We start from the raw sequence: 25,801 nt of genomic DNA, 5'->3' as shown, positions 1-25,801 counted from the left end.
TTGTACATTTGAAAATTTGCATGAAAGGATGCATGATATTACTCCTCCAAGTAACAAGTTGAATTTCAGGCTTTCGTCTGAACTGACTGACACGCAGCCATTATGGTTGTTTGTTTGTTGTACTAAAAACTTCTTATGTACAGAGACAAAAGAGTGATCGATCCTGCTCGGGGAGCACGAGACTCGTGACAAATTAATGGGACACGACAACTGTCATTGTCACAGTCGTTCTCCCATCTTCCTCCTCGTAATAACCGCACACCGTCAGGCTCTGTGTCATGCGCCCCACCAGAAACACAGGTATGAGGAAGTGACACCCAATAGAGGAAGTGACACCCAGTGGAGGAAGTGACACCCAATAGAGGAAGTGACACCCAATAGAGGAAGTGACACCCAGTGGAGGAAGTGACAGGCAATGGAGGAAGTGACACCCGATGGAGGAGGTGACACCCAATGGAGGAAGTGACAGGCAATGAAGTCATGACACCCGATGGAGGAAGTGACAGGCAATGGAGGAAGTGACACCCAAAGTGTCTTAATCTCCTTTACGTTGACCCCTAGAGTTACTCGGGTCAACATCTCTGGAGTAGCCGGGTGTACCCCAGGTGTAGCGCTCTGGGTTACCTCCAACAACCACCGAGTTATTGCTTACATAACTCCGTGCCATTAAGGAGCATATATAAATAAATACAGCAGACAAGAGATCAAACAGTGGGCTGTAGAATTACCTAGCGAAAGTATTCAGGGGGGTGGGGTGAGAACAGGGACAGGGCTGACAGAGGTAGCAGACAATAGTCATCTATATATTGGTAAGAACTCGTGTGACAATACAACAAACCTGACTGTTGTGTAAACCACGGACTTGAGGTGTAACCTCTAGAGTTTCTCTAATATGAAGGTATGCTTCCAACTAGAGGGACGATTTCACACTATAAGCTAGAGGGAAGAATCAAGTGATGAAGGGTAGGAAACCTGAGTACCTGAAGAAAAACCCCGACGGCCAGAATAACGAACCGGCGTCACACCATCAGGAGCAGTGCGTGTGTACCCCGGGTGGAGGGGTAGCGGTGACAAGCGTTTTACCGGACTACTTAATTCTGTACTTCATTGCCAGGGTCTGGCACAAAGCGAATCTTATGTAAAGGGTGCTGCCACCTGACAGTCATTCTGCAGTCGTCAGAAGGAGGGAGGAGCCCAGTCAGGTGTATACTATATAAACAGCTCGGGACATACACGTGTCTTCACCTTGTGTCAAACACTGCGGCTCTCCCTCTCTCTCTCTCTCACACACACAAGTCTTTACAAACAGAACTGTAGTCCGCTTCACTGCGCCGTCACGGTTGGTTGCCACAACTGCTGTCTGTGTATTGCACCTGTCAGCTGTCCATTAGGAAGACGACCGCAACTCAGACAAGTCAGACTCGAGGTCGACCTCAGGCTAAGGTGAGGTGAGTGTATACACTCTATCAATGTGTACAACGGTGGTTTTCGATCGTTGTGTCGTCTGCAAAACTTAAGAGATCCGGGTAGGTTTCTTTCGCATCGTTTGCTTCAATGCTTAGAAATGCTACTTTTTATTTGTACCTAATGGAAGACAAAATGCGAACCTGTGTCACTGCATCCCTCATTAAAATTACTACAGAGACATTGTCGGCTCAACATCCAAAAAGTGTAAGAGGAATTTTTGTCTGTTTGACAGCCTCGTCTGCTGACATTCCATCATCTTGTGTATGTGGCCAGTTCGGTAGACCATACTTTTGTATTCTTACTTCCTCTGTACCCCCAGAAGTCGTATGTTTAGATGTATATATATGCATTTCTCAGAAAGAGGAGACGCCCATACCAATTCGACATCTGTCGGTTTCTGTGAAGGTGGTTTAAAGATTGTGTGAGTTGTCCACTGAATGGTCCGCAACACTTCTGCGTGCTTGTTTCTAGACATCACCACATAATAATTATTTAATTAAGGTTTCTAAAATTGACATTATTTGAGAAGTTTAGATAACAGACACTGAACTAGCTTGCCGTCAGTTACCTCACGAAATTCACCAACTAAAGACCAACGCAGGTATTTTGTCACCTTTTGGTTATGATTTTTGTCTTGCTGGGGCATGAGACTAGAAATCCAACACTGAACGTTCACAAAATATGAACGGCGGTTACGTGTCTAGTGATCAAATCACTGCCTACCTGCAGCAGAAACCTGGTATGATAAAATATCAGGATCGTATGTGGTTCTCCTTGTCTTGATTCGACAACTTGTAACAGCCTCACAGCCTGCAGCAGTCGTCGTCCTGTCAGTGGAGCGTGTAGGTGGCCACCACAGGTTATCAGCGGTAATCTTTGCCATCAGCGCTAACAGCCGCTGAGCAAGCAGTTGGCTTACACACCAAAGTCGTTCGTCCAACATTAAAGGGCATACATACAAACCTACATACCTACCTAGCTACTACATACATACCTACATACCTACATACATGCATAATATGACATACATATTCTGACTGGTACCGACTGATGTCAACACTGTTCTTGTCCAACGGGTCCGCCTGCGTCGCGCATTCAAGTCGCTTTTCTTTAGGGAAGGAATAGAAAAACATGGTGGCGTTCGTGAATTGACCCAAAACTGTGTTTTAGACTCGATTTTAAATAAGCGATTCGTTTGCAAAATTTAAATGGACATGATTAAGAATGTCATTACCTATATCTTTTAAGCCCAACTTACCCTTTCTTTTTTCCCGTTAAATCAGGAGGCCCGGTGGCGCATGTTTAGCGCCTGTCACCGATACAGTGAGGGTTGGCTGTCCTGAGTTCAGATCTCGTCTCAGGCACATTGTTCTTTCTCACAATGTAGCGTCTGTCTACAGGGCTGGCTGCCTTGCCGTGATGTAGTCTTAGTTGCTGGCTCGGTGTAAAACACCAGTATACCCCTCCCTTCTTTTCCCTTTAAATCAGCTGGACTCAGCGGGGCAGACTGACATAAAAAAGCTATGGCAAAGAGCCGCCTGAAATAACGGTATTTAATATTAGTCGAAAGAGGATCAAACTTTCTTTGCAGGCGCTGGCTTTTGTTAGCTCCAGTGAGTGGGTCAGGGTCATCTGGTAACTATATGAAATGACCTCAGCTAATATACACTGACTGGCGATAACCACAAACACTGACTTCATGCCCCAGCAATGACACAGCAACGCCCCACCTGCGCCACGAGTATACCTGGACCGATATAAGGCTTTGAAGTCTCTGACCAGAATGTTCACTGTGACCTCGGGGAATTAGCGACTTATCCTCGCATCATAGATCGCCATGAGTCGACTTTCTCGTGTGACTGCATAACTCACTCTCTCCTTTTGTTGTCTTCATCATCTGCACGACACACATACAAAGGTTTTCCAATAGCCTGCCCGCGCTCATTCTTTGCTGAGACTCGAGTACAGGACAAAGAACAGCATCCCCGTTACAAGGACTTTGTAAAATATTCTTCTTCTAAATAAGGATCATCAATATAACGGTCTTTGCTCTAACATCAACCACGAATCCCATCGCTTAGTCAGTGACATCAGTTATATGTATGACCGGTGAATTTTATGCATGCTATGGGCGATTTATCACTCTGATTTACAGGCAGTGTTTCTGCTGTAAAAAAAAAAAAAATCTGCACTTGGACACTCATGCAATCCCATTCTCTTATAATTCCTTATTTAGTTAGTTATTCCCATTCTCTGGTCATTCCTTATTTAGTTATTCCCATTCTCTTGTCATTCCGTACTTAGGAGGCGCGAGGAGGAGGTGAGATCATAATTTTTGCTGAGTGGGTTTGGCAAACTGTGCCATTCGTAACTGCTGGATCCCTTAATTCTGCCTTTTCTTTTCAATCGTCACTGCAGCGCGTGCATCTCGCATGCAGACAACCAGATGACGGACATTGCATCGCATTGCATGTGACACACCAGTGCACTTCGTTAAAATATTACAAAAACAGACAGGAACTCCAAGCCTTGTGAGGATGCGTAACATCGGTCACTCACCTGCACTCACAGCGCCGCGCACACAAACACTAAGAAGCATCTGCTGTGTGACCTTTGGGGTCACTGCTCTCGTCTTCATCTTGATGTCGTTGTCCGCGGACTTTCTTCGATTTTAATGTGTTGATGGACAACCATATATATACATACTACTCGATGTCACTGTTAGACATGCGTTAACGCTTGGACTGGGCGTCTTTGTGTGCACTCGATCTGCTCTGTCTTCTGCTGCGGAATGCCTGTGTAGTCGTTGAATGCACGAACTTGTATACACACCCGTGGTTGAATAACGCTGCGAAGTCACCTTCTTGTCCCACCTCGCCACGATGCCAGACCTTTTGTTATACTCCGGATGCTTTGTTTTGTGTACATGATGATTTTTCTGCCTTGTTTTGTCGAACTTTTTTTCCTAGCTGTGAATATGTCTGTATATTTACTATATTCAGCGGGTGTCCGAATGCGTGCTTGGGGTAGACAACTCTCCGCGCAGCTCCTCTGTTCTCTGACAGTTACGGTTCCTGAGCTCACGGAGGTCGGCAGCGTCCCTCCTTGTCCCTCCCTCACTCTCCAGGTCCCTAGTGCTCTTCCTCCCCACCTCTCCCGCTAGCTCATGCATCTGCAGCTCGATAAGTTATTCATGAGGCTATCTCTTCCTTATACCATCGCACTCGGTATCCTAAAGTCGCGAATCACTCAGTTGCGAGCCATCGTCAGCTAGTGGTGGCTGTCGCTCACATCGCTCGGCCTTGTGGCAGTGCACGCTGGTGGTGGTGGTGACCCGCACACACCGCGCGCTGGCTTCCGTGACGACCCGTGACCATGAGCGACTCCAGGCTGGACAACGGGTGGTTCCGAGAGGAGGACCAGTCCTGGCCAGGCTACAGCATCTCCCTGAAGGTGGAAAAGATCCTGTTCCAGGGCAAGTCCGAGTTCCAAGACATCTTGGTGTTCCACAGGTGAGATCCTAACACTGCGTCGTTCACGAGTTATAACCCTTGATTTTGGTCACCGTGACATCTAGAGATCCCCGCAACCCCCCTAACCCTGACGCTCTTTTCGTCAAATGAGAAACTCTCCCCTCCCTTGAACCACAATAAACAAGTTTAAAACGAATAATAATACAACTGAAGAAAACCTTGCTTATGATTATTTTATGTAACAAATGCTGTACACATTACCGTAAAGTTGCTGAAGGGGTAGGAGGAAAGACGCATTGAAAAAAAAAACAACCCAGTTACAGTGCATGTAAAATGAAAATGTAATATTTTCGTCACTCTATTAAGCCACAGTGGTGTTCCTGCTAAGCCAGCTATACACAAGTCCTGCAAGAAGTGAAAAAATAATCTTACCACTGTATTAGGGAAGATGTTCTTAAACTGTTCTTGCACATAAAAGCTGGAATGCATGCATTTAATAGGCCTTCATTCATGAGTGTTTCTTTCACTTAGAGACTAATGGGTGTTGACCAAGTATATTGGGCTACTCAGTGCACTTTGAAAAAGCTTGATGTTGACTATTGCTTTATTTTAAATATTGTGCATTTATCTTGTTGTCCAGCAATAAGAACATAACATTTTTTCACACGCTGACATCTAAGGATTATTAGATTGCATGGATTATTTTTATATTAATGTATATTTGAAAAAAATAACATTGTATTAAGCAGTGGAAAATATGTAGCCATTAAAACATTTAGCTATATGCATGTAATTTTATGAGGCATGGAGTAGCTGTCTACAGAGTAATTGCCTAAATAATGCACACAAAGTTTTTTTTTATACACAGTGCAAAATAATTTTTATACTTTTTATGCTTTTAATCTACACCAAACCTTGTAAATCTTGCTTTAAATGGCTGATTGTGCATTTTAAATAAAAAAAATGCCTTCCATTGGGAGAATAATTGCAAAATAATTACTTTAAGATATTTTGGTTAAATGTTTGTTCTGTTGTGGTAGTCTGCTTATTTTTCTTAGGGATAGAATAACTCTTAGGTGTAGTAATGTACTTGTACTTTAAAAAAAATTATTAGATAAGGACAAGAATACTTAGTATACTACTACTAGTGAGTGGCCAGAAAACAATTTACTCCATTTACCTGTACAAAATATTAGCAAAGGAGCATAGGCATGGGTGTGACAATGGTAATGTTAGATAGCTTTTCTGTTATTAATTTTTTCTTAAATTTTAAATAATTATTTTACTTATTTATTCTAGCTTTGTTTTTCATTTTTTTAAAGCTTGTCAAGCAGTCATCATTGGTTCTTTAATGTCGTGATAAATATCATGCTTATGCCACTAATCATTACACAACAAAACAAGGAAAGTATCTATGTCCACGGGAATTATGAAATGGAATTTTAGCATTGAAAAAATACCATGTATTTAACAAATGCCATAAGACTACAACAGACAATTAACTAAAATGGTTTGGGTTAAGGATTTGTCATAGAATTTCACAAACTGATTCCTTTTCATAAAAAATCGTATAAATTCCCGAAAGGTGCTGTGTGCTATGTGTCTAATTGAAGTTACGGCAATGTCAGCTTGCATATTCTGGAAAGATTTACATTCAGTCATAATAAATATACATCATTAAGAAATTTTAACTTTCCTGAAAAACTAATTTTATTTGGAGGGCAAGAAGACATGTACACACAAAGTGTTAGACTTAATCATCTAGCAAAATATATTTATAAATGGAAAAAGAGTACATACATTTTGTACATTTTTTGTAATTTTGGGAAGTATATATTCAAATAGAGATATCGCATAATAAGTAATAATTTCGACTTATGTAAGTTATTGTGGAAGCTATACACTGAACTATTAATATGAGCACAAGTAGTAGAAGCTGGGATGTCCTCACTGATTGAGTCCTCTCTTCACTCTTTCTCTCTCTCTCCCCCTTCTGATATTCCTATCTCTGCTTCTACTCTTGTCTTTCCCTGTGTACTGAATAAATGTGTTTCAAGAATGAAAGTTATTTTTAAATATGTAATAACATGTATGTTTTGAATATTTTGTGCAATGAATAAAAGTGCATGTTAGAAAAAAAAGTGAGCAGTAGTTTGCTAAACATAAATTATCCCATTGTCACTCTTGCCTGCCACCAGAAGAGCTGGTTATTGTAGAATAAGGTTGGAGCAATCTTTAAATGTCACCACTGCTATTTCCTTTAATCCTGTATTGAATGTCAAAGGGATACCAAAAATTTGGTCTATTAAAGTTATTTCTGAATGCAGGTGACAGCCTAGTCAGTAATACTGGATCCCCTGCTTTTCTCTCTTTTTTTTTTTACACACGCACACACATCTTCAGAGTAGTTTAGAAACATTTGATATTTGCTCTTCATTTATTTTATGTCAGGTCTTGCTTGCCCCCTGGCTCTCATTTATTATCTGCACACGCATACATGTATACACACATGTACATATATGCATGCACACACATTCTTTAAGTAATGCTAGAAAATTTATGATACAAAAATCCCATGACTGTATCTTGATGACTTATATATATTTGATGCTGCTTAGCTTACCCCTCCTCTAATAAGCACCAAACAAGGTGGACAGTGTTTAAGCATTTGCTTGAAAGCTTTCTCTTTACACTGTAAGCCCTTTAAAAACAGCCCACGGCATAATCAGTAAAACTCTCCCATAGCTCTTACCAATCTACAGCTTCTTTTCGGGTCTGTCATGAGATAATTCATGGCAACTGTTAAGTCCTGGAAGTCATTAAGATTATGAAGCCATGAGATTTCTGTCTGTATCAATTCTTCTGACATAGCTTGAACCAACCCATATTTTTAGGCTGCTTTGAGTGGAGCTATCTTGCGATAGCTGGGTATCTCTTATCTAGAAATGTGTGTGGACACTTATTCAATAAGATTCACATGCATTCATGTGCCCATGCCTACCATCCTACCCCTAAGCATATATCACATAAACTGCTCTTATTTCTTCAAGTTGTCTTTGTAGGTTTTTAGGGCATCAGAAGGACAGCTAAAATATGCTCACATGTTATCTGTTACTGAAGGATAAGATATATAATATTTATTAAGAGGAATATGTTTCAGAAAATATATAAATCATATTTATATAAGCTGCTGATGGAGCTTTAATTCTGATTTTGTTTTCAGTATCGAGTGTAACCCCAAAAATGTTTGCAGGGTTAGGATTAGGGTTTAGTTCACCTCCAGGGAGACTAGCATGACTCGCATCGCACCTTGCCTTTCTCTTGTGTCACAAGCCAGGTGTTCCCTTCATGTACATGATCAGATTGATCTAGTTTCTCCTCAAACTTTTCTTTCTTTTAGCTCTGGCTCCTTCTTTCTGTCACTCTTAATCACACCCACACTGCCTATACAGACAGTATTATAGTGCTCCAGGATCTGCATTGTTTTATTTGAGTCAAATGTCAGACATTGCTAATTGTATTTTTTCGCATTACATTATTTTCGCCTGAAGCAGGTTGTCAACTTTAAAAACTACAAAGACTATAGACCAATGGTTAGGCATTTGTACAATTCTCACAAAGGGATTACTTTGTGATTTTTGATTGGCGTGTAGCACTACATTTGGTGTCGTGCTGGTGCTAAATGGAATTATACAGTGCACAGAGAGGGACGAGTTTACCTACCAAGAAATGATTGCTCACCTGCCACTCAATGTGCATCCAAACCCACAAAAGGTAAGTTAGTTTTCTCCCACCTTTCCATGAGTTCTTGCCTGTGTGTCCATTTTGCCTCACGTGTGCTTGATTATTATGGATACATGTTACTAAATTCTTTCAAAGATAACTGCCTGACAATTTGCAATGTGTCCCTGTATGATGGACTTTAAACAAGACAACATCATACACACATTACTCACAGTATCCAGTCCCCCTCTACATTCAAACTACATCTGAAATAGAGAAGCATGTAGCCAAGTGGTTAGAGAACTAATATCTTAACCCAAAAGTGGGCCAGTCTCAGTGCCCATTCTGTACAGTGAACTTCCCACAGTTGACCCAACTGACTGGGATGGGTACCTGACTTCATAGATGTTTGGGGGAGGTGAAGCAGCAAGAAGGAGAGGAGATGGGCACCCCTTCCCTCACAATATGCTGGTCCTGAGAAAAGTGGGGTCTTTAATACCTCACTGTCCAGATGAAATGGTCAGGAGGCAACTTTTACCTTTTATTTGAAATAAAACACTAAATGCATAGTGTGGACAGATGAACAAAGGCAAGGTTAGGGGAGGCAAAAGACAAAGCCAAATTTTGACCCTCATAGAAGTTAACCAGGTGCTATAAACAGCCATAGTACAACCTAAACAATGTCTTCAGATGAACAGTCCGTATGAATTCAGTTACATTTATATGCAGGCAACATTTAGACATCCTTCTTTCACTCCCTTGATTGATAGTCACTGTAATAATAAGCTGATATTGGTCAGGCCCTGACCTGAGCATCTTTCATTCCAACCAATTGTTGTTGTTGTTGGTAATATGCAAACATGCCTTACCTGATTTTAGGAGGGCTAGCCCTGAGTGTCCTTCATTTCTAGGTTCTACAAAAGTTAATTAGACTAAAGTACGGGTGACTAGGACATAGACATACTTTCTATTTCAAATAAAGTTGTTACTTAGAGCTTGAGAATATTCTTTTTAACCCTTTGTACCTGCTGACAGTAGTACAATCTTTCCCTCCTATTATAAACAGCATATAACATGTTAGCTGAAGTCTTACACAGATGTCCATGACTGTTTTTTTTTTTCCCCGAAGTGGTTACATGCATATATACATACATTTAGATATATGCACAAGGTGTGTATAGTGCCCCTGGTTTGTCGTCATCTTGCCTGGATAGCTGCCAGATTTCCCTCTTACCATCTGTCTTATGCATTCATGTGTGTACTTGTACTTGCACACACATGCATATGTTGATGCGAGGTATTTTTTGGTCATGTTTCTATCTCCATGTATCTTCGAAGTTTGATCTTTTATTTTTCTTCCTTCTCACTTATTTTATACCTCTCCCTCCATCTGTTAATTGTCCCTTTCTGTCACTTCAGTTTCACACTGAGGAGAGTGATATCAGATATATGCATGTACACACATGTAATTACATTTCAACACTCAAATATCCACACTTGTTTGTGTGTATACATACATATACCCACATACATTTATATCTAACCCTAACCCTAACCCTAATTGTTATATCCGCCACCTACTCACTACTGAATGCTTTAAACGTGCACTGAAAATGCACCTCTTGTGTAAACATTCCTCCTAACAACCTTTCCCATAATGCTAGTCCTTTATCACACACTTCCTTTTGTAACATCATGTTACTCTCAGCTCTTGTTCTTATTATTTGGTTCCTCTTTGTGTTTTTGTATTTGATTCTATTCGTCGTTTAGTACAGTTGTTTATTCTTTTATTGTTCATATGTTATTTGTTTTCCTGTCCCTCGTATGCTGTCCATGTTTCATTTTTGTTCTTAAGCACTAAGAGCATACTACTTAGGAGTGTGAGTAAGCACTTTACAAATTTTGCATTTATTATTATCATTATCATTATTATATGTGTGTGTATCCAGACTTGTGACTAATGTCAAATAAAAACAGTTAACAGCTGTTGAAGGTGATCGAAGATTTAAGATACTCTGCATGCTCCAAGTCCCATCACATGGAGTGTTCACTGTTTACTGTTACTGCTCTTGCTTTATCTGCTGCCTGCAATCTGAAGCTAGTAAAGACCTCCACACTTTTTCTAGAAAATTCAAAAATATAAATGTTTACTCATATCTATATTTAAATGTAAACATTTTATGCAGAAACCAACATTTTTTAATTGTCATTGCTAGTGCATCCAGAAAATTTGTCTCCTAAAGATAAATATATTTTTCAACTGTCGGCAGCTGGTATAAAGTGCTGTCAAATAGCAAACATGATGTTCCTGATTGGTCTGTAAATAGGTGTTCTGGAGCTGTTAGCTCTTATCGCTAAGGTTTTTTTTTTAAAAACCAAGGGCATACCCTAGCTAGGATGACAGATCAATTAATGTTGGAAACTTATGTAAATATAACTGAGATTTGTGCCATGGTAATTATAAACTGCACAGAAAGAAGTTGCAGTAGAGGAAAATATTGAAGTGTTTGAAAATTCTGCCTTATTGCATTTGGCAACTGCTTCTTTAGCCGTACTAGATATGTTTGCTGTCATGTGTGCCCTTTTCCATGAAGATTATAGTTAATATACTACACTAATGTAGTAGAGGTTCCATTTACCAGATGTTTGCAAAATGTGCTCAAGCAAAGCTTTTTTCCTTGTCTCTCTTTCACACACACCCTCCAGCTTCCTTAACCATTTTTATTATTAATATTGAAAATTGACTGAATTAAAATAGATGTTTCTATTGATTACAGGTTTTGGTGATAGGTGGTGGTGATGGTGGTGTGGTGCGAGAGGTCCTCAAGTATGAAAGTGTTCAGAATGTTGTCCTATGTGAAATTGACCAGGTATGTATTTCAGATTGCAGCCCTCTGCACCCTGAGGAGTAACAAGGACTTAACTAATGTATTTCAGAACATTATCATGTTTAAAATCAACCAGTTCTTTGATTCATAAAGGACTTTGCTACTTTTACTTCTTTCATACCATCTGGACACCCAATTTTATGTGCAACATTTTGTAAAATGCCCAGGGGTTATTATTTGTTTATACAGAAAAATTATTTTCTTCTAAATTATAAAGCTAATTCATTTATTAGCAAAATCTAAGCAGTTGTTGACTAAGCCAGCCAAAATTTGGTAAGCCTATAAATTTTATTCATTGTATTAATATTGTAAACAAAGAGTGGTGTGCAGAAGTTGAAGGCTGAACGTTTAGGATCCTATAGAATGGTGTGACCAAGGGAAAGAAGATGACAAGCACTTACAGTTCTGGCTGCCACAATAGTCACATAGTAGTATAGCTACTTCCATGTGTCGTAACCAGTTTTCTCACCTCCTTCCCCTTGGTCAAATCATTCTTTTCTGCTATGGGGTTGACATTCAGCCTTTTAACATTGATGAAATGCCAGGTAGAATAATCACAATTATCTACTCAAACAAGCTGATGTGGTCTTGGCTATTTCCTAGAAAGTCATTGATGTCAGTCAAAAGTTTTTGCCCACGATGGCAAGTTGTCTGGACAATCCCCGGGTAACAATCCATGTTGGCGATGGCATTGCCTATGTCAAGGACCATCTGAGTGAATTTGATGTCATCATCACTGATGCTCCAGATCCTATAGGTTGGTGAAAAAAAAATTATCAATGTGAAAACATACAAAAGTGCATCTCTTTGTGTGTTCATCTCAGTTGAGTTGTGTAACTGTTTCTGCTTAAGCAGTCAAGTGTACAAATGTTCATCATAACTTGTATCATGAACTTTGTGTATATATATATACACACACATATATTTACTATCAATTGACAAAACACTACGTACATGAAAATGAGTAAAAGAAATTACAAGACAGCTAGCTGACAAGGTAGACATACATTAAAAAGGGAGACAAATTATTCTTTGAGATGAATCTGTGACAAAGAATTTCAGTGCATTCAGAGTCTACAGTGTGTTAAAATGGCATAAAACTACAGGTGTTGCAGAAGGCCTGTATGAGAAGGCTTTCTATCAAGATATGAAAAATGCACTAAAACCAGATGGTGTCATGTGCTGTCAAGGTAAGTGTAAAACAAGCACAGATGTTGAGGTTAGAGTACTGATAAATTTCTGTTCAACATGTTTCTCCCATCCTTTATTTTCTCTTTGTCTGATGTCTTGTGTATATATGCATATGCCCGTGTGTGTGTATGCATAAGTGTACGCATGAGAGTAATAATCTAAACATCATAAGTACTGAAACTTAGACTATGAATAGTTGGAGGTGCCTGGCAGTGAAGTGGTTAAAACACTCGGTTATAAAAGGTCCTAAGTTCAGATCTCATTTCTGCATACTCTCTGTATGCGACACCTGTTCACTGGGCTGGGGCTGGGGCTGGGGCTGTTTTTACTGGGTACTCCAGTTTCCTCCCTCTCCCCTCACTGGGCAAACTTGCCTCTAGGTGAAAGTGGTTTCATGCCAGACCAACCATATAAATTTTAAAAAAAAATTGGTGTCATCAGTTTGTAATAAAATTGCTTAATTGCATTTTTCTAAAAGAAAAAGCCTGGATTGGCCTAAAATTTAATTGTTGATATTACTGCATTGCAGTACTGTCCAGCTTATGTTAACAAGGTATTGCCCCAATCTGTGAACCCATTTTAGTGACATTACAGGCAGTGTGGTCTTTATCTCTTTCCAAATCTTTGAACCTTGCATCTGGAGTGGAAATTGTTCATGCATATTTTGTGAATCAGTATGTTATAATAAACATACTTGAAAATAATTTTGCGTTCAGGTTAGCCTTTAAGACAATGTTGTACAGGTAAAAGGTATAATATCCATTTTACAAATGACATCAATGTGTAAGTTTACAAGGGGAATGGCAATTTTTATGCTTTTAGGGGAAACTCCATGGTTCGACCTGCCATTGATCAAGCGCATGCTTACAGACTGCCGCAGCATCTTTCCATGTGTTGCTTATGCTGTTGGTAACACACCAACATACACGGGGGGTCTGATGGGGTACATGCTGTGTAGTTCTGACTTGGTAAGATAACAATGACTAATATTGAACTGAGTATTTCTTAACCAGTGATCATTTTTTCACCTGCTGTTTTTAACTCATTCTTGTCAGAAATCTCAGATACTTCCAAAATCACATCAATTTCTACTCTGTAAAAAAAATTACTCAAGAACTATAAAAGATAAAAGTAAAAAGTAAAATTGATTTTAAAAATGGAAGAGATTAAATTTTCCTACCTGAATGCAGTTTGAATTTTCTCTTTTTATCACAGTAAAAGTGAGGTATCAGGAGTTTGTATACAAATTGTCTCATCTGTGGTCAAGGACGTAATTCATAATTGCTGACCCTTCCAAAATTATCAAACAGCTTCCTTTCACTCCCATGTTTATTAGAAAAAAATGTTATCAACAGCTGTTGTTGTCAACACACCAATGATAAGAGATGGCCAGTAGAGATAAGCTGAACAATACAGAACTAAGTCCTGGACTTGTTTGTCATTAACATTGTGTTGGAAATTGTGCAGTAAACTTGTTATCATGTTAGATGTTTAAGAGTTGAATGAAACAGCCTTTTTTCAGGTCAGCATATCAATCTAAACAGTCAGTGATTTGTTCTGTTTCTATCTTTCATACTTAGTGGAACAAGACTTTATCAGCAAAGAAACTGTATTGCTTTGATCTGCACAAGCATGCTATGTTGACATATATGTCACATATATGTTAACTTGTCCATTTAGAAGTTATCTGATGACCAGTTTTATTGATATCATTAGCAATATAACTAGTCAAACATTCATGTTTCCATAGGTTGATGCACTTGAATGGTTTTGAGTTTCAGAATCCTTCTCCCTAACTTATGATGGATCTCAACATAAATGAGGAGCTGGTAAACTGCAATGGAAAAGGGTCTTATTATGGTAACAAGTGTAACTTCTATGACAGTATATTTGTCTGTGCAGAAGGCCAAACTGAAGCAGCCGTTGAGAAATTTTACTGATGAGCAGTTGCGAAGAATGAATCTGCGATACTATAGCCCTGAAATGCATGTTGCCTCTTTCACTTTGCCCCTTCATATCAGGGAGGTAAGAAGATTCCAAGGCTTTTATAGGTAAAGACATTAACTAGGAACATATTTTTGCTGAAATTTAGTTTGCTTTTTTCATTGTTTTCATCATCTTAACTATTCTGGAACTTGTGTTTACTCCTTGTTACTCCATGAGAAGCATAGGGCCGCAACAATATATCTGGAACTTGGTGTTAATTAATTTGCAGAATGTTGTGCATGTATCACAAAGAAACATGTCTTCTGTGCTTTTTATGTTTGTGGTTAGAGAGACAGGGTAGTGTAGGAAGAGGTTTTTGTGAGAAATATGCAGGTATTATTGGCGAGATTAAAGTACAAATAACTGGTACGTTATTCTGTTCCTCAGTTGAATGTGTGTGTGTGCGTGCGTGCATGTACCCATGCACATGAATGGTTTGTTTGTGTTTTACAGACTGTGGGAGATGTGCTAGACACCTAGCGGCATGGTTTAACAACATATCTCAACAGATACAGTGTTCCTTCCTACATTCAGCCTTTTGGCCGCCCTCAGGAGTTTGTTTCCTCTGCCATGCTCTAACCCTGTGCAGCTGCTTCAGGCATAGAACTCCATGTAAAGAAACGTTGAATGCATGTTTATTTCTGTAAAGAAATGTTGAATATATGTTTATTTCTGACTCAAATAGTCTATTTATTGTTGAATGTGGGCGAGATTTGATCGCAGCTAATTCAGAAAAAAACATACTGTTTTTCCTGTTGTGGAAAATTGTTTATATCCCCAAGATGATCTGTATGATGCTTGATTGGGGTTGATTAGCATGATGAGTACTATGAATTCCAGTATAAAAATGCATGATGTTTGTGTTTGTTAAAAGAAGTGAATTACTCTAAAATTACACCAGTGTGACGCTGGTGAGTCATAAGATTTGTATATGTATACAAAATCAAAGATTTATATGTCATTGTGCTAAATTGTCTCAGTTTGCCTATTGCCTATGAATCTTTTTCTACTTTTGGTTGATAAGTAGTTTTTTCTACCATATTTTGGGGTGCTTTAGATTTATGATGGTCAAAACCCAGCATTTTCTTTTTGTTTGGCTAATGAAGCACTGAATAATAGCCATTAGGATGCAGCAAAAAAGAAATAGTTTCAATCTCAAGAAGCTCATTTCCTTGCTCGGGGATTGCAAGGTGTTCATCACTGAAATCAAAGAGTCTTTGTGGCAGGGAACAATATCAGGACATAAGATGTGGTATCATATTCAGGGAATCGATGAATTATTGAATGATTTGATAGATCAAGTTGTAACAACAACATATGTGTGCCTACATTTGATGGTAAATATCATGAGTGGGCAGCTCAGTTCATCAGTCATTATTTAAATTTTTTTTTACATAATACAAAATTATGACACTTGATTTATATGCAGCATCAGCTAGATCAGCAATTTAAGGTACTGATTTCAGTTGTCAAAGCTGTCAAAGTCGCCATGTGAACCATAATGGATGGTTGCTGTTATAGCAGTCAGTATTAATGACATCTCATGGTGCAATCTAATGTAGAAGCAACACTTAATGTATTCTGCAATGTAAAAGAGCCAATGATTAGTAAAATAAGATGATTGATGGCAATTTTTTATTGTGTCCATCTGCTTCAGGTGTTTGTACATGCTGAAAACTGCATAATGTCTTCTTTTATGATTGTTGGTTTATTTGCATGTGGAACAAAAATTATCTTTAAAGCTCTGTTGGCGTTTCTGTGCCAGAATTGTGACTAGTGAGTTATTCATATCATTAAGTATTTGTATTGTTTTTGCATACAGTGTGTTTGATCTATATAGTTATGTGACTTAAAAAAATTCCCTAAACTGCCTTTAAACTGGTTTGACTACTTAAATATAAATAAGGTGTCTATGAATCTTAAATAGTATGATGTTTACCTTGCGAGCTAGAAATCTGCAGTGGATGCCTACTGTCATGGGTCTTTTCATATTTTACTTTAAATTATAGAGCATAAAAATCACATGATAAATTTGTTGGTTTTTTTTCAAAATAAAAAAAAATGGAGCACTTGGAATACTATATATGCTACCCACAAAAACATAATCATTAAGGAACTTTTAACCCTAGGTTGTTGGAATTTTAAATGACAGCTCTTTCTTTGCAGCATTGCACTTGGTATGCCTGAATCTTAGAAAAACTGACGTGTAACTAATTTTGTCTTGCATAAAGAACTTGCCAGAAGTGATTCAAGTGATAGTTCATGTGCTGTGTTGTGATATCCATTGGATGTCTTGTCAGTAGCTTGTATTGCTGTTATTTAAGAAGAGTCACAATAACAGCTTTCATCACCATGGCGGGAAAATATAAACTCATTTTTCTTAATTATAGCCATCTATAAATTCATTATATTTTGCATCAGTTGATAAAAAAAAACAATATTCAGTTGATGAAAAAAACAAAATTAACCTTTTACTAGCATACAGTTTTAACTAATTAAAGGATCAAAAAATAGATTATAATTTCTTTCATTATACTGTAAAGTACATGTGCTGAATAATCTGTTTACGAAGTCACGAAAAATCATAATCTATGTTGGCTGACTAAACATTAGGGCAAAAGGCAGCTGCTTAAAGGATTCACAATTTTGTTTGAGTCATCACTGACTGAACAAAGTTTTGGGTTTATTTCCTGCTGCACATAAGGGGTATATTTGCTGTTTTCTGTGGCATACAATAGGTATGACTAATATTTTCCATACATTTTCAGTCTTCTGTACCATGTTAACTGAGCCATACAAGAGGTATATTTACAGTTTTAAACTGCACATCTTTGAATAATGACACATTTTGATATTATTCGTTATTGGAGAGCTTTAAATGGAGAAGTAATTTTATTACTTATTATGGATCTCTAATTCTTTTGTAATTTTGATAATTTTGTCAAATTATTTGTACTTTTGCTTCCATTTGAATCTCCAAAATGCATTTTATATCATTTCTGAAAATCTGTGACAATCAGGTCATTTTCAGTATATGTATTTAATTTACCATTTATTGTTTGTATTTTATTTCTATGCGCATTTATGCTTCATATGGTTATATTGTACCTCATTATTGTGTTTTTTAGTTTATGTGAGATTATTTCTGAGTGAACAAATCTTTTTGTATGATTTACATCATATACATGTAAGGTGCAAACACCATAGTCTTAGTCGTTATCAGGTACTACCACTATGCTTGTAGTTGTGAGTAGATGCTTTATGCAGTAGTCAGATATCTAGGTTAGTCAAGATAAAGCTCACGCTCAACCATTTTTTTCCACCTCAGAAATTGTTATATCATTGTTCATTAACATGATTATTTCGTTATTTTTAGGTTTAATGTTTTGATGTTATGATTAGAGCAGTTACTTTACTGGTTATTAAAAAGAAACTGATTTGTACTAGGAAAAAAACATAGCAGGGAACTCTAATTGCTTTTTTATTGTTTTTGTTTACACAGACATATTCATTGAAGAGTTTGATGAGTAACGATTTATCAGGGGGAAATAGGGAGAAGATATTTTTTGGGTTTGTGATGTGTTGTATTGTAAACCAGAAGTAACATGGTGCAACCAACCTTGAGAAGGAAGTACACTTACTCCTTCTGTTAAAACTGTGTTGTGACATTAGTGATTGTCAACTGCTCAATAAAATTCAATAGGAATGACCGATCTTTTGCTGCTTGAGAGATATATACCTGCTGTTATTGATGTTGTTCCAAAGGTTTAAAGCCTGGAGACCTTTGTCAAGGACACCTGTAATACAAACCTTAATATTAAAAGTTAACTAAAATTGTTACTTTTTCAAAGGGTGGTCATCCGTCCCTAAATGCTTGGTAAGTGCAGATGATCTGTGAGTTGTTTTGTATCTTTAGTTCAGTTGGACTTTTGCTGTTTCTATTTTAGGTATTTGATTCCTTAGTACATTTTTTCTTGTTAAAGGAAGTGGAGTGGTTCTGACAAATACTGTTTTGTATATAAATTTGTTTTTAAGACTTAAAACATTTTATGCTTAAAATTTTGTTTTTAGTAGTTCAGGTTGTATGCAACTAAATTATCCATGTTAGTATTGCATAAGCTTTATGACTTTGTCACTATTCAACATAATACTGTTGTACATGTTTTGGAATTTTGTTTTTCGTATTTTGTTCAGCTGTTAAAGTTGTATTTTCTTAGTTTAAAATGGTTGTTAGCTTGACATGTTGTTGAAATCTTTTTAATGGATTTCTTATTCTTGACAATGGTTTTGTTAATTTTTCATTTATTGTGACAACATGGATTGAATTTTCCTGTTACAATGGATAAGATGTATTATGATATATCAGGGTTCCCAGGTCCTTGCAAGGTCCTTTTAAGTCCTTTTATATTGAATTTTCGCCAAAAGGCCTTTTAAGTCCTTTTATTTGCCATGCGGTCCTTTCAAATTCTCACACAGGTCCTTACATTTTCTCTGTGACCCTTTTAAGTCCTTTTATCGATAAAATATTACAACAAATTTATTTCCGGAGTAGACTTTGGCGCAAAATACCGACGATTTTTCGCTGCATTGCTATTTTAATCACATGACTACCCAGTCTCGCTCGCGGCGGGAACGTCCGTTTCGGCCTTTCGCGAGTTCACTCTCGTCGTGTCGACCACATTTCTTTGTCTGCTTAACAATTTGAAAGATGCCGGGGAAGTGCTCTTTTCAGGAGAAGTGGCTAAAGGAAGACAAGTATAAAGATTGGTTAATAAAAGACTCGAGCAATAAACATTTGGCACGATGTGCTGCCTGCAAAATATCTCTGAATCTTTCATCAATGGGCGAAAGTGTTCTGAAACAGCACATGGTTACCGAAAGACACCAAAGGCAAATAAAAGTATTTCTGAAAGATGCGCGCTTTTGTGTAACTGATTACTTTCGTCATCGAGAACATCCACAGCCCGCTCAAAATCAGACGGCACCGACCAGCTCTGCAAGTGTGTCCAGTAAGTTGACAATTATTTATCTTTAGCGATTCATTTAGTTAACGATGTGGGTACTTAGAAAAACACATTAAATTAAAGCGTGCATAACATTTTGCGGTTTTTTTCCACTCTTTATTAAGCCTATCGTCTAATTTACGGTGAAGCCAATAGCTTAAAGATCAGTAAATAGCAAAGAATTATTTAAATTAAAAAGTTGAGATTTTCATTTTCTCATGATTCGAACTACAAATAGAGTTTTATACAATCACGAATCTTACTACAGCTTTGCTGCAGAAAATTGATCTGAATTTTTGGCATCTGATCAGGAAAGATTAAAAAGAAAGTATAATTAATAATGTATGCTTATTATCCTATTTTACCAGCAAATACATTATTTTTTGGATTTTTTAAATCAAACAATTTAACATTAAAGCTAAATCAGTTAGCTGAAAATAACTTTCATTTTCAACTATGCTGCCATCTTTATACTTTAACTTAGTTTAGTATTATTTATATTATCATGTCATTAATTATTGCTTTTTGAAACCTGTCTTTTATTCAGACAGAACATAATGTTTACAGACATAATGGTAACTTAAATGTTTTCTTTGAATAGGTTTCGTGATGAGCAATGAACGATTGAAGGCAGAGATCCTGTGGACTCTCAAGATTGTGGAATCACACTACAGTTTCAGATCTGCTGAAAAGTCTGCTGAACTGTTTCGACTTATGTTCCCAGACAGCCAAGTAGCTGCAGAATTTAAGTGCGGTCAAACAAAAGCCAGTTATCTAACTTCATTTGGGCTTGCTCCTCACTTTTCGAAATTGCTTCTGGACTGTGTAAATTCGTCGCCTGAGTATGTTCTTTTGTTTGATGAATCTTCTAACCATAAGACTCAAACTAAACAGCTGGATTTCCATGTTCGTTACTGGAGTGACAATGCTGTAAGGACTCATTACCTGACCTCGGAATTTTTGGGTCATTCCGCGGCCATAGACCTTCAACAAAAGTTCAGTAAGGTAATTAGCGAATCAAACTTCAAGCAAGCTAATTTACTTCAAATTTCTATGGATGGACCTTCTGTAAACCTAAACCTTCTTGAGAAAATTAATAACGACATGATTACCAATCACAATGTTGGTTTGTTAAATGTGGGCAGCTGTGGACTCCATGTTATGCACAATGCATTTAGGCGTGGGTGCGAGGCTTCTCAATGGGAGCTTGAGTCATTTCTTACATCTGCTTATATCTTGTTCAGAGACAGCCCAGCCAGAAGAGAAGATTATATAAAAGTAACTGGTTCCACATCTTTTCCAGCCAAGTTCTGTGCTCACCGATGGCTTGAAAACAATTCTGTTGCTGAAAAAGCAATTGTTATGCTTCCATACTTGGAAAAATTTGTCAAAGCTGCAATGGAGAAAAAAATAACATTGCCAAAGAACAAATCTTTTGATATTGTAAAAGCTGGAGTCTTATCTACCCCTTTGCTTTCATGTCGTCTGGCTTTCTTTAGTTTAATTGCCAGTATACTTGAACCTTTTTTGAGAAAATACCAAGCTGATCAGCCTCTTCTTCCTTTCCTTTGTTTAGACTTACATGACATTATGAAAAATCTGATGCACAAATTTATCAAGTCAAATGTACTTAATAAATGTGAAACTGCCCTCCAACTTGTGCAGGTTGATATATGCAACAGTTCTAACCATGTCAATCTGAGCATGATCGAACTTGGCTTCAGGGTTGATAGACTACTGGCTGTAGCTAAGAAACAGTCATCAGTAAACGATGGAACTCTCATGGCCTTCAGAGCTGAATGCAGAGATTTTTTGAAAGCAGTTGTTCTAAAATTGCAGGATAAATCTCCACTGAAGTACACCCTAGTGAGAAACATAACTTTCTTAAACCCAAAGACCATGGGGGAAAAAGACAAATCAATACAAAAAATGAAAAAGGTTTTGTTGTATTGCCAAGGTGTGAAAAGGTTTGATGATGTGACTTGTGACAAGGTATTGTCAGAGTTCCGTAATTTTCTTGACAGTTCTGCAGGTGAGTGTGGTAGTAAGGCTTTTGACCCTATGACACAAAGACTGGATAGTTGGTTTTATGATGCCCTTGCTGGAAAAGCAGAGTTTCAGGTGTTGTGGTCTGTTGTCAGACAGTTACTCCTACTCTCTCATGGTCAAGCTACAGTGGAAAGAGGATTTTCATTCAACAAAGAAACAGTAGCTGACAATCTTAGTCAGACTGCACTAAAAGCACGCAGAGTAATTCTTGATCATATTCACAGTGTGGGAGGGGTGGAAAATGTTGAGATCTCCAAACCACTGATGATATCCGCTTCTAGTGCCTATGGCAGGTATGAACGTTACCTCTCTGAGCAGAAGCAGCAGAAGGAAACAGAAGAAAAGCAGGTCCACAGAAAGAGATTAGGAGATGAGCTGGTAATACTCACAAAAAGGCTAAAGACCACCAGTGCCGAAGAACGACACCTGCTGGAACTGGCTGACAGACATAGTTTCCAGGCTGAAGAGCAAAAAAGTTTTTCACTTATTGAAAGATCTAACAACATGCGTTTGTTAGCCAAAGACAAGAAGAAGGAGATAACAAAGATTCAGTCAGACATTGATAGATTACAGGAAGAAATTAAAAGGTGTTGAATTGTGACATTCAGAATTAATGTTTATTTCAGTTTAAATAAGCCTGCACAATTCTGTACATGTATGCTATGGAACATGTTAAAAAACCAGAACTATTTAGAGGAAATTAGGTTGTGTAAAGAAATTGTATTGTTTAGTATTGGTAAAGCTGTAGGGGTGACAAAGAATTGAATTTCATCAATGAAACTTTTGCTTATAGTAGATGGATTGCTTTGTCATTTTGTAATCTTAATCTTATGTGTATTAGTATATCATGCTGTTTATGTATATGTTTGCATGTGTTACATGTATGTGTAATAAGAATGCTTAAATAATATCTCAAGGTTAAAAATAAATGGGCTGTAATGCTTGACAGTTTCGACTCATTCCATCTTTGGTTTAGCATTAGGATCACACTCTTTTCATTCCTCATCTGATCCTCCAATCCTTGGCATTCCTTGTAGTCACAAGAAAATGTTTGGTCTACACATCTGTACAACACTAGTTGCCCTTCCGTATTCGCAAAAAACGCTCTTTTTTTCAAAAGTTCTTTAGAAACTTACTCTTTCTTGAACTTTGATCTTCTAGTACTACTGTGCATAGCTCTATTTCTATCTCTCTCTTCCCATTAGAGTGTGTGTGCGAGAGAGAGACACGTGAACTGACTTTTGTATTACACCAAAGAATGGCTTTCAGGTTTTGCAATTATTATTACTTAGATTTCTAGAAAACTTGGAACATTAACGGTGTATGTTATCAGCGCGCTAAGGACACTTTTTAAGTTATCTAATCTAAATATGGCAGACAGGCATCAAAATTAACTCTTTGATTATTTATTACTAGAAATACATGTATTTGAGAACATAGAGAAGACCACAGATTCATAAATAATACATCTTTCCGACCACACAAGAGAAAAACTTAAGCATTGATGACTGTCACTTAGGTCCTTTCGAATGCATGAAAGGTCCTTTTAAGGTCCTTTTAAGGTCCTTTTTTGGCACCATCCCTGATCCCTGGGAACCCTGTATATGATGTATGATAATGTGTAACAAATTACAGAATTAGATCGAACTAAAGGTACCATTCCTGAAATGCATTTTACCAAAATATTCAAGATATTCCATTTTGTCATGAAAGTTATCTTCAACTTGAAGGATCACTGAGCAAAACTCCAGTTGTCAAGGCATAAGTGTTGGAATCAAAGCCAGAGATAAAGATGCTGCTAGACTTGCTTAGTTTTCATGCAATTTGACACATCATGAATGTTACGCCACTGAGTAAGTCTTGAAGCATGTAGCAGTGTGTGGCATAACCCAGTGAAGTGTGATTATAGGAAATATGTAATTGTTAGAAGTGTGAAATGCTTACTCCTGAAGTGTCTGTAGTGTGATGGTGTGTTATTCTTTGATGCAGCAGTGAAATTTTAATTCTGGAAACTGTTTATTGGTATAATCTTGTATCCAGTGATACATGGAGCATGAGTTTATTGAGTCTATGGTGTCAAAATCTGTGGGATCTTGAAAAACAGACATTCAGATGAGTGTGTTTAGGACACAACAGCCCAGGCACAAGTGTAGGCATAACTGATATATCACACTGTAATTGTGTGCTGCCAGGGATGAACATATTTCCTGTCTGCTGCATGTTAAAGGTGACAAATGACGGACCAGATGATGATTGGTGAATATTGCTGAAGAACAAGAAATGTTTTACTTTTGTGAAAATGAAAACACCGGGGCCAGAATTCTATCAGAATCCTGGATTATGAACTGTGTAGAGACCTCTTGTTATTCTCTCTCTCACTCACACACATTTGCATGTATACAAAATGATTCATTATAGAACAACTAAAAAAAAAAGTATATGAAACCTATATCACATTGTTAAGCCCAGTTGGTCTCTTGTAAGAACCAAGTATCTAGCAGTGGGTACATCTGTGACCACATGTAAGGTATGTATGTAAATGGCACGAATCATTTTTGTAACTGCTCATTGTTTCCAGACTTGTTTCCTGGCTAACTGGAAAACATGAGCTGGGGTGGATAACTCTGTGATTGATATCCTCGGTTTTGTTTTGCTGATTCTGGGTGTTTTGCCAGGATTGAAAGTCTCATTTTAACTCAATGCATCGACTGTGTTAGTTAATGGTGTATATCAGAATATGAAACACACAAAACAATGTGTAGGGGTACTGTCTTCCATTGTTGGTATGTGACCCATAACACAAGGATAGATGTTTTCCTATGAAAATCAGATCTCAGTTTGTGAACACTAAATGCCTCTTTGTATAAGTTGTCATTAAGGCTTCTTTTTTAAGTTTTCTGCGGGTGGTTATTGCCTGATTAGTAACTGTACTTTGGTTGTCAAACAAAACCTGCAGACAAACCTATAACCCACTGGTCACAATATTTTTTCTAAAAAAAAATCATAAGTTTCATCATGGTGACTGAATGGGTTTTGAGGGTTCTGATGATACATTTGCTGTGCATTCCCCATTCTAAAAATAGAACACCGGATAATTTGCAGGAATCTGTGGGAAAAGTACAATGGACATTAAAATTTTAAAAGTTACAGGGTGGCAATAGAGGCAGCAAACTAAAAGTGGTTCACCTTGTTTACAGCAAAGCCCAATCCAATCAATCATTTTTTACCTTCTCTAACCCTAACCTCAAACTGGCAACCCTGCTCCAAAGATGAGTAGGCTAACCACCAGTCTACACTACTTTCAGCAATGAGCATTGCGTAAATGGATCAAAACAATGTTTGAATACCTACATTAAACTATGAGAGCATTTAAGGTTAACCCTGTCTTCAGATCTCTCTTTTTTTTTTTTTTATTGTGTATTAGTGTCTGACATCAGAATCAGGCAAACTATTAATATTAGGCAGAAAAGTTTGTTCTTTTTTTAAGGTATAATCATGTATATCAGGTGATGCTGTCAACAAGTGGCCATTAACAGCAACAGTGGGTGTATACAGTAAAACAGTATTTATAAATGGAATTGTTGAAAAATGTTAATAAAATTACTTTCAACTGATCTGCTTCACTCTGACTAAATGGTTTATGTGTGTTGGTAATTTTTTAAGAAACAATTTGGAAATGCAAAATTCACTTAGTAGCTTTTATGCGAACCACTAATCGAAACAAAATGTGCACAGATAACAAAATAATAATCTGGAGACTTGCTGAGCTAGGTAGAACACATACATAGCCTTGCTGCAACGACAGAAACTGCTACACCAACATGCACTGCTTAGATATAATGCCCACAGTTAGAGGTATCCAATCCATCATCCATCTATAATTATAGATCTCTAGCTATATACAGTTCAGCATAGAATTCCATAACTAGAGAGAGAAGACAGTAAAATTTATAAGTATTTCGATCATTTATATTATGCTGAGAAGTCGTTCATTAATTTTATATATACAATTAAAAAAGTC

At 37.5% G+C, this 25,801-nt stretch overlaps 1 protein-coding gene across 2 annotated transcripts; it reads left to right on the top strand.

Moving 5' to 3' along the window:
* The first annotated feature begins 1,277 nt into the window (after positions 1-1,277).
* On the top strand, positions 1,278-18,438 carry LOC112562365 (spermidine synthase-like). Of its 2 annotated transcripts, none has more exons than XM_025235604.1 (9): positions 1,278-1,443; positions 4,779-4,979; positions 8,594-8,714; positions 11,441-11,533; positions 12,155-12,308; positions 12,658-12,741; positions 13,565-13,710; positions 14,645-14,767; positions 15,182-18,438. In XM_025235604.1, the coding sequence occupies exons 2-9, from the start codon at positions 4,843-4,845 to the stop codon at positions 15,206-15,208; spliced, it is 885 nt and encodes a 294-aa protein (XP_025091389.1). In that variant the 5' UTR covers positions 1,278-1,443; positions 4,779-4,842; the 3' UTR covers positions 15,209-18,438. The 2 variants fall into 2 exon arrangements, with proteins under 2 accessions (XP_025091389.1, XP_025091388.1); XM_025235603.1 differs by having other exon boundaries at positions 1,278-1,448.
* Positions 18,439-25,801: the final 7,363 nt, after the last annotated feature.

This window comes from Pomacea canaliculata, linkage group LG4 (genome assembly GCF_003073045.1).
Source record: "Pomacea canaliculata isolate SZHN2017 linkage group LG4, ASM307304v1, whole genome shotgun sequence".
Classification (NCBI taxonomy): domain Eukaryota; kingdom Metazoa; phylum Mollusca; class Gastropoda; order Architaenioglossa; family Ampullariidae; genus Pomacea; species Pomacea canaliculata.
Note: the sequence above shows the minus strand (reverse complement) of the source record. Positions and strands in the feature narration are given on the sequence as shown.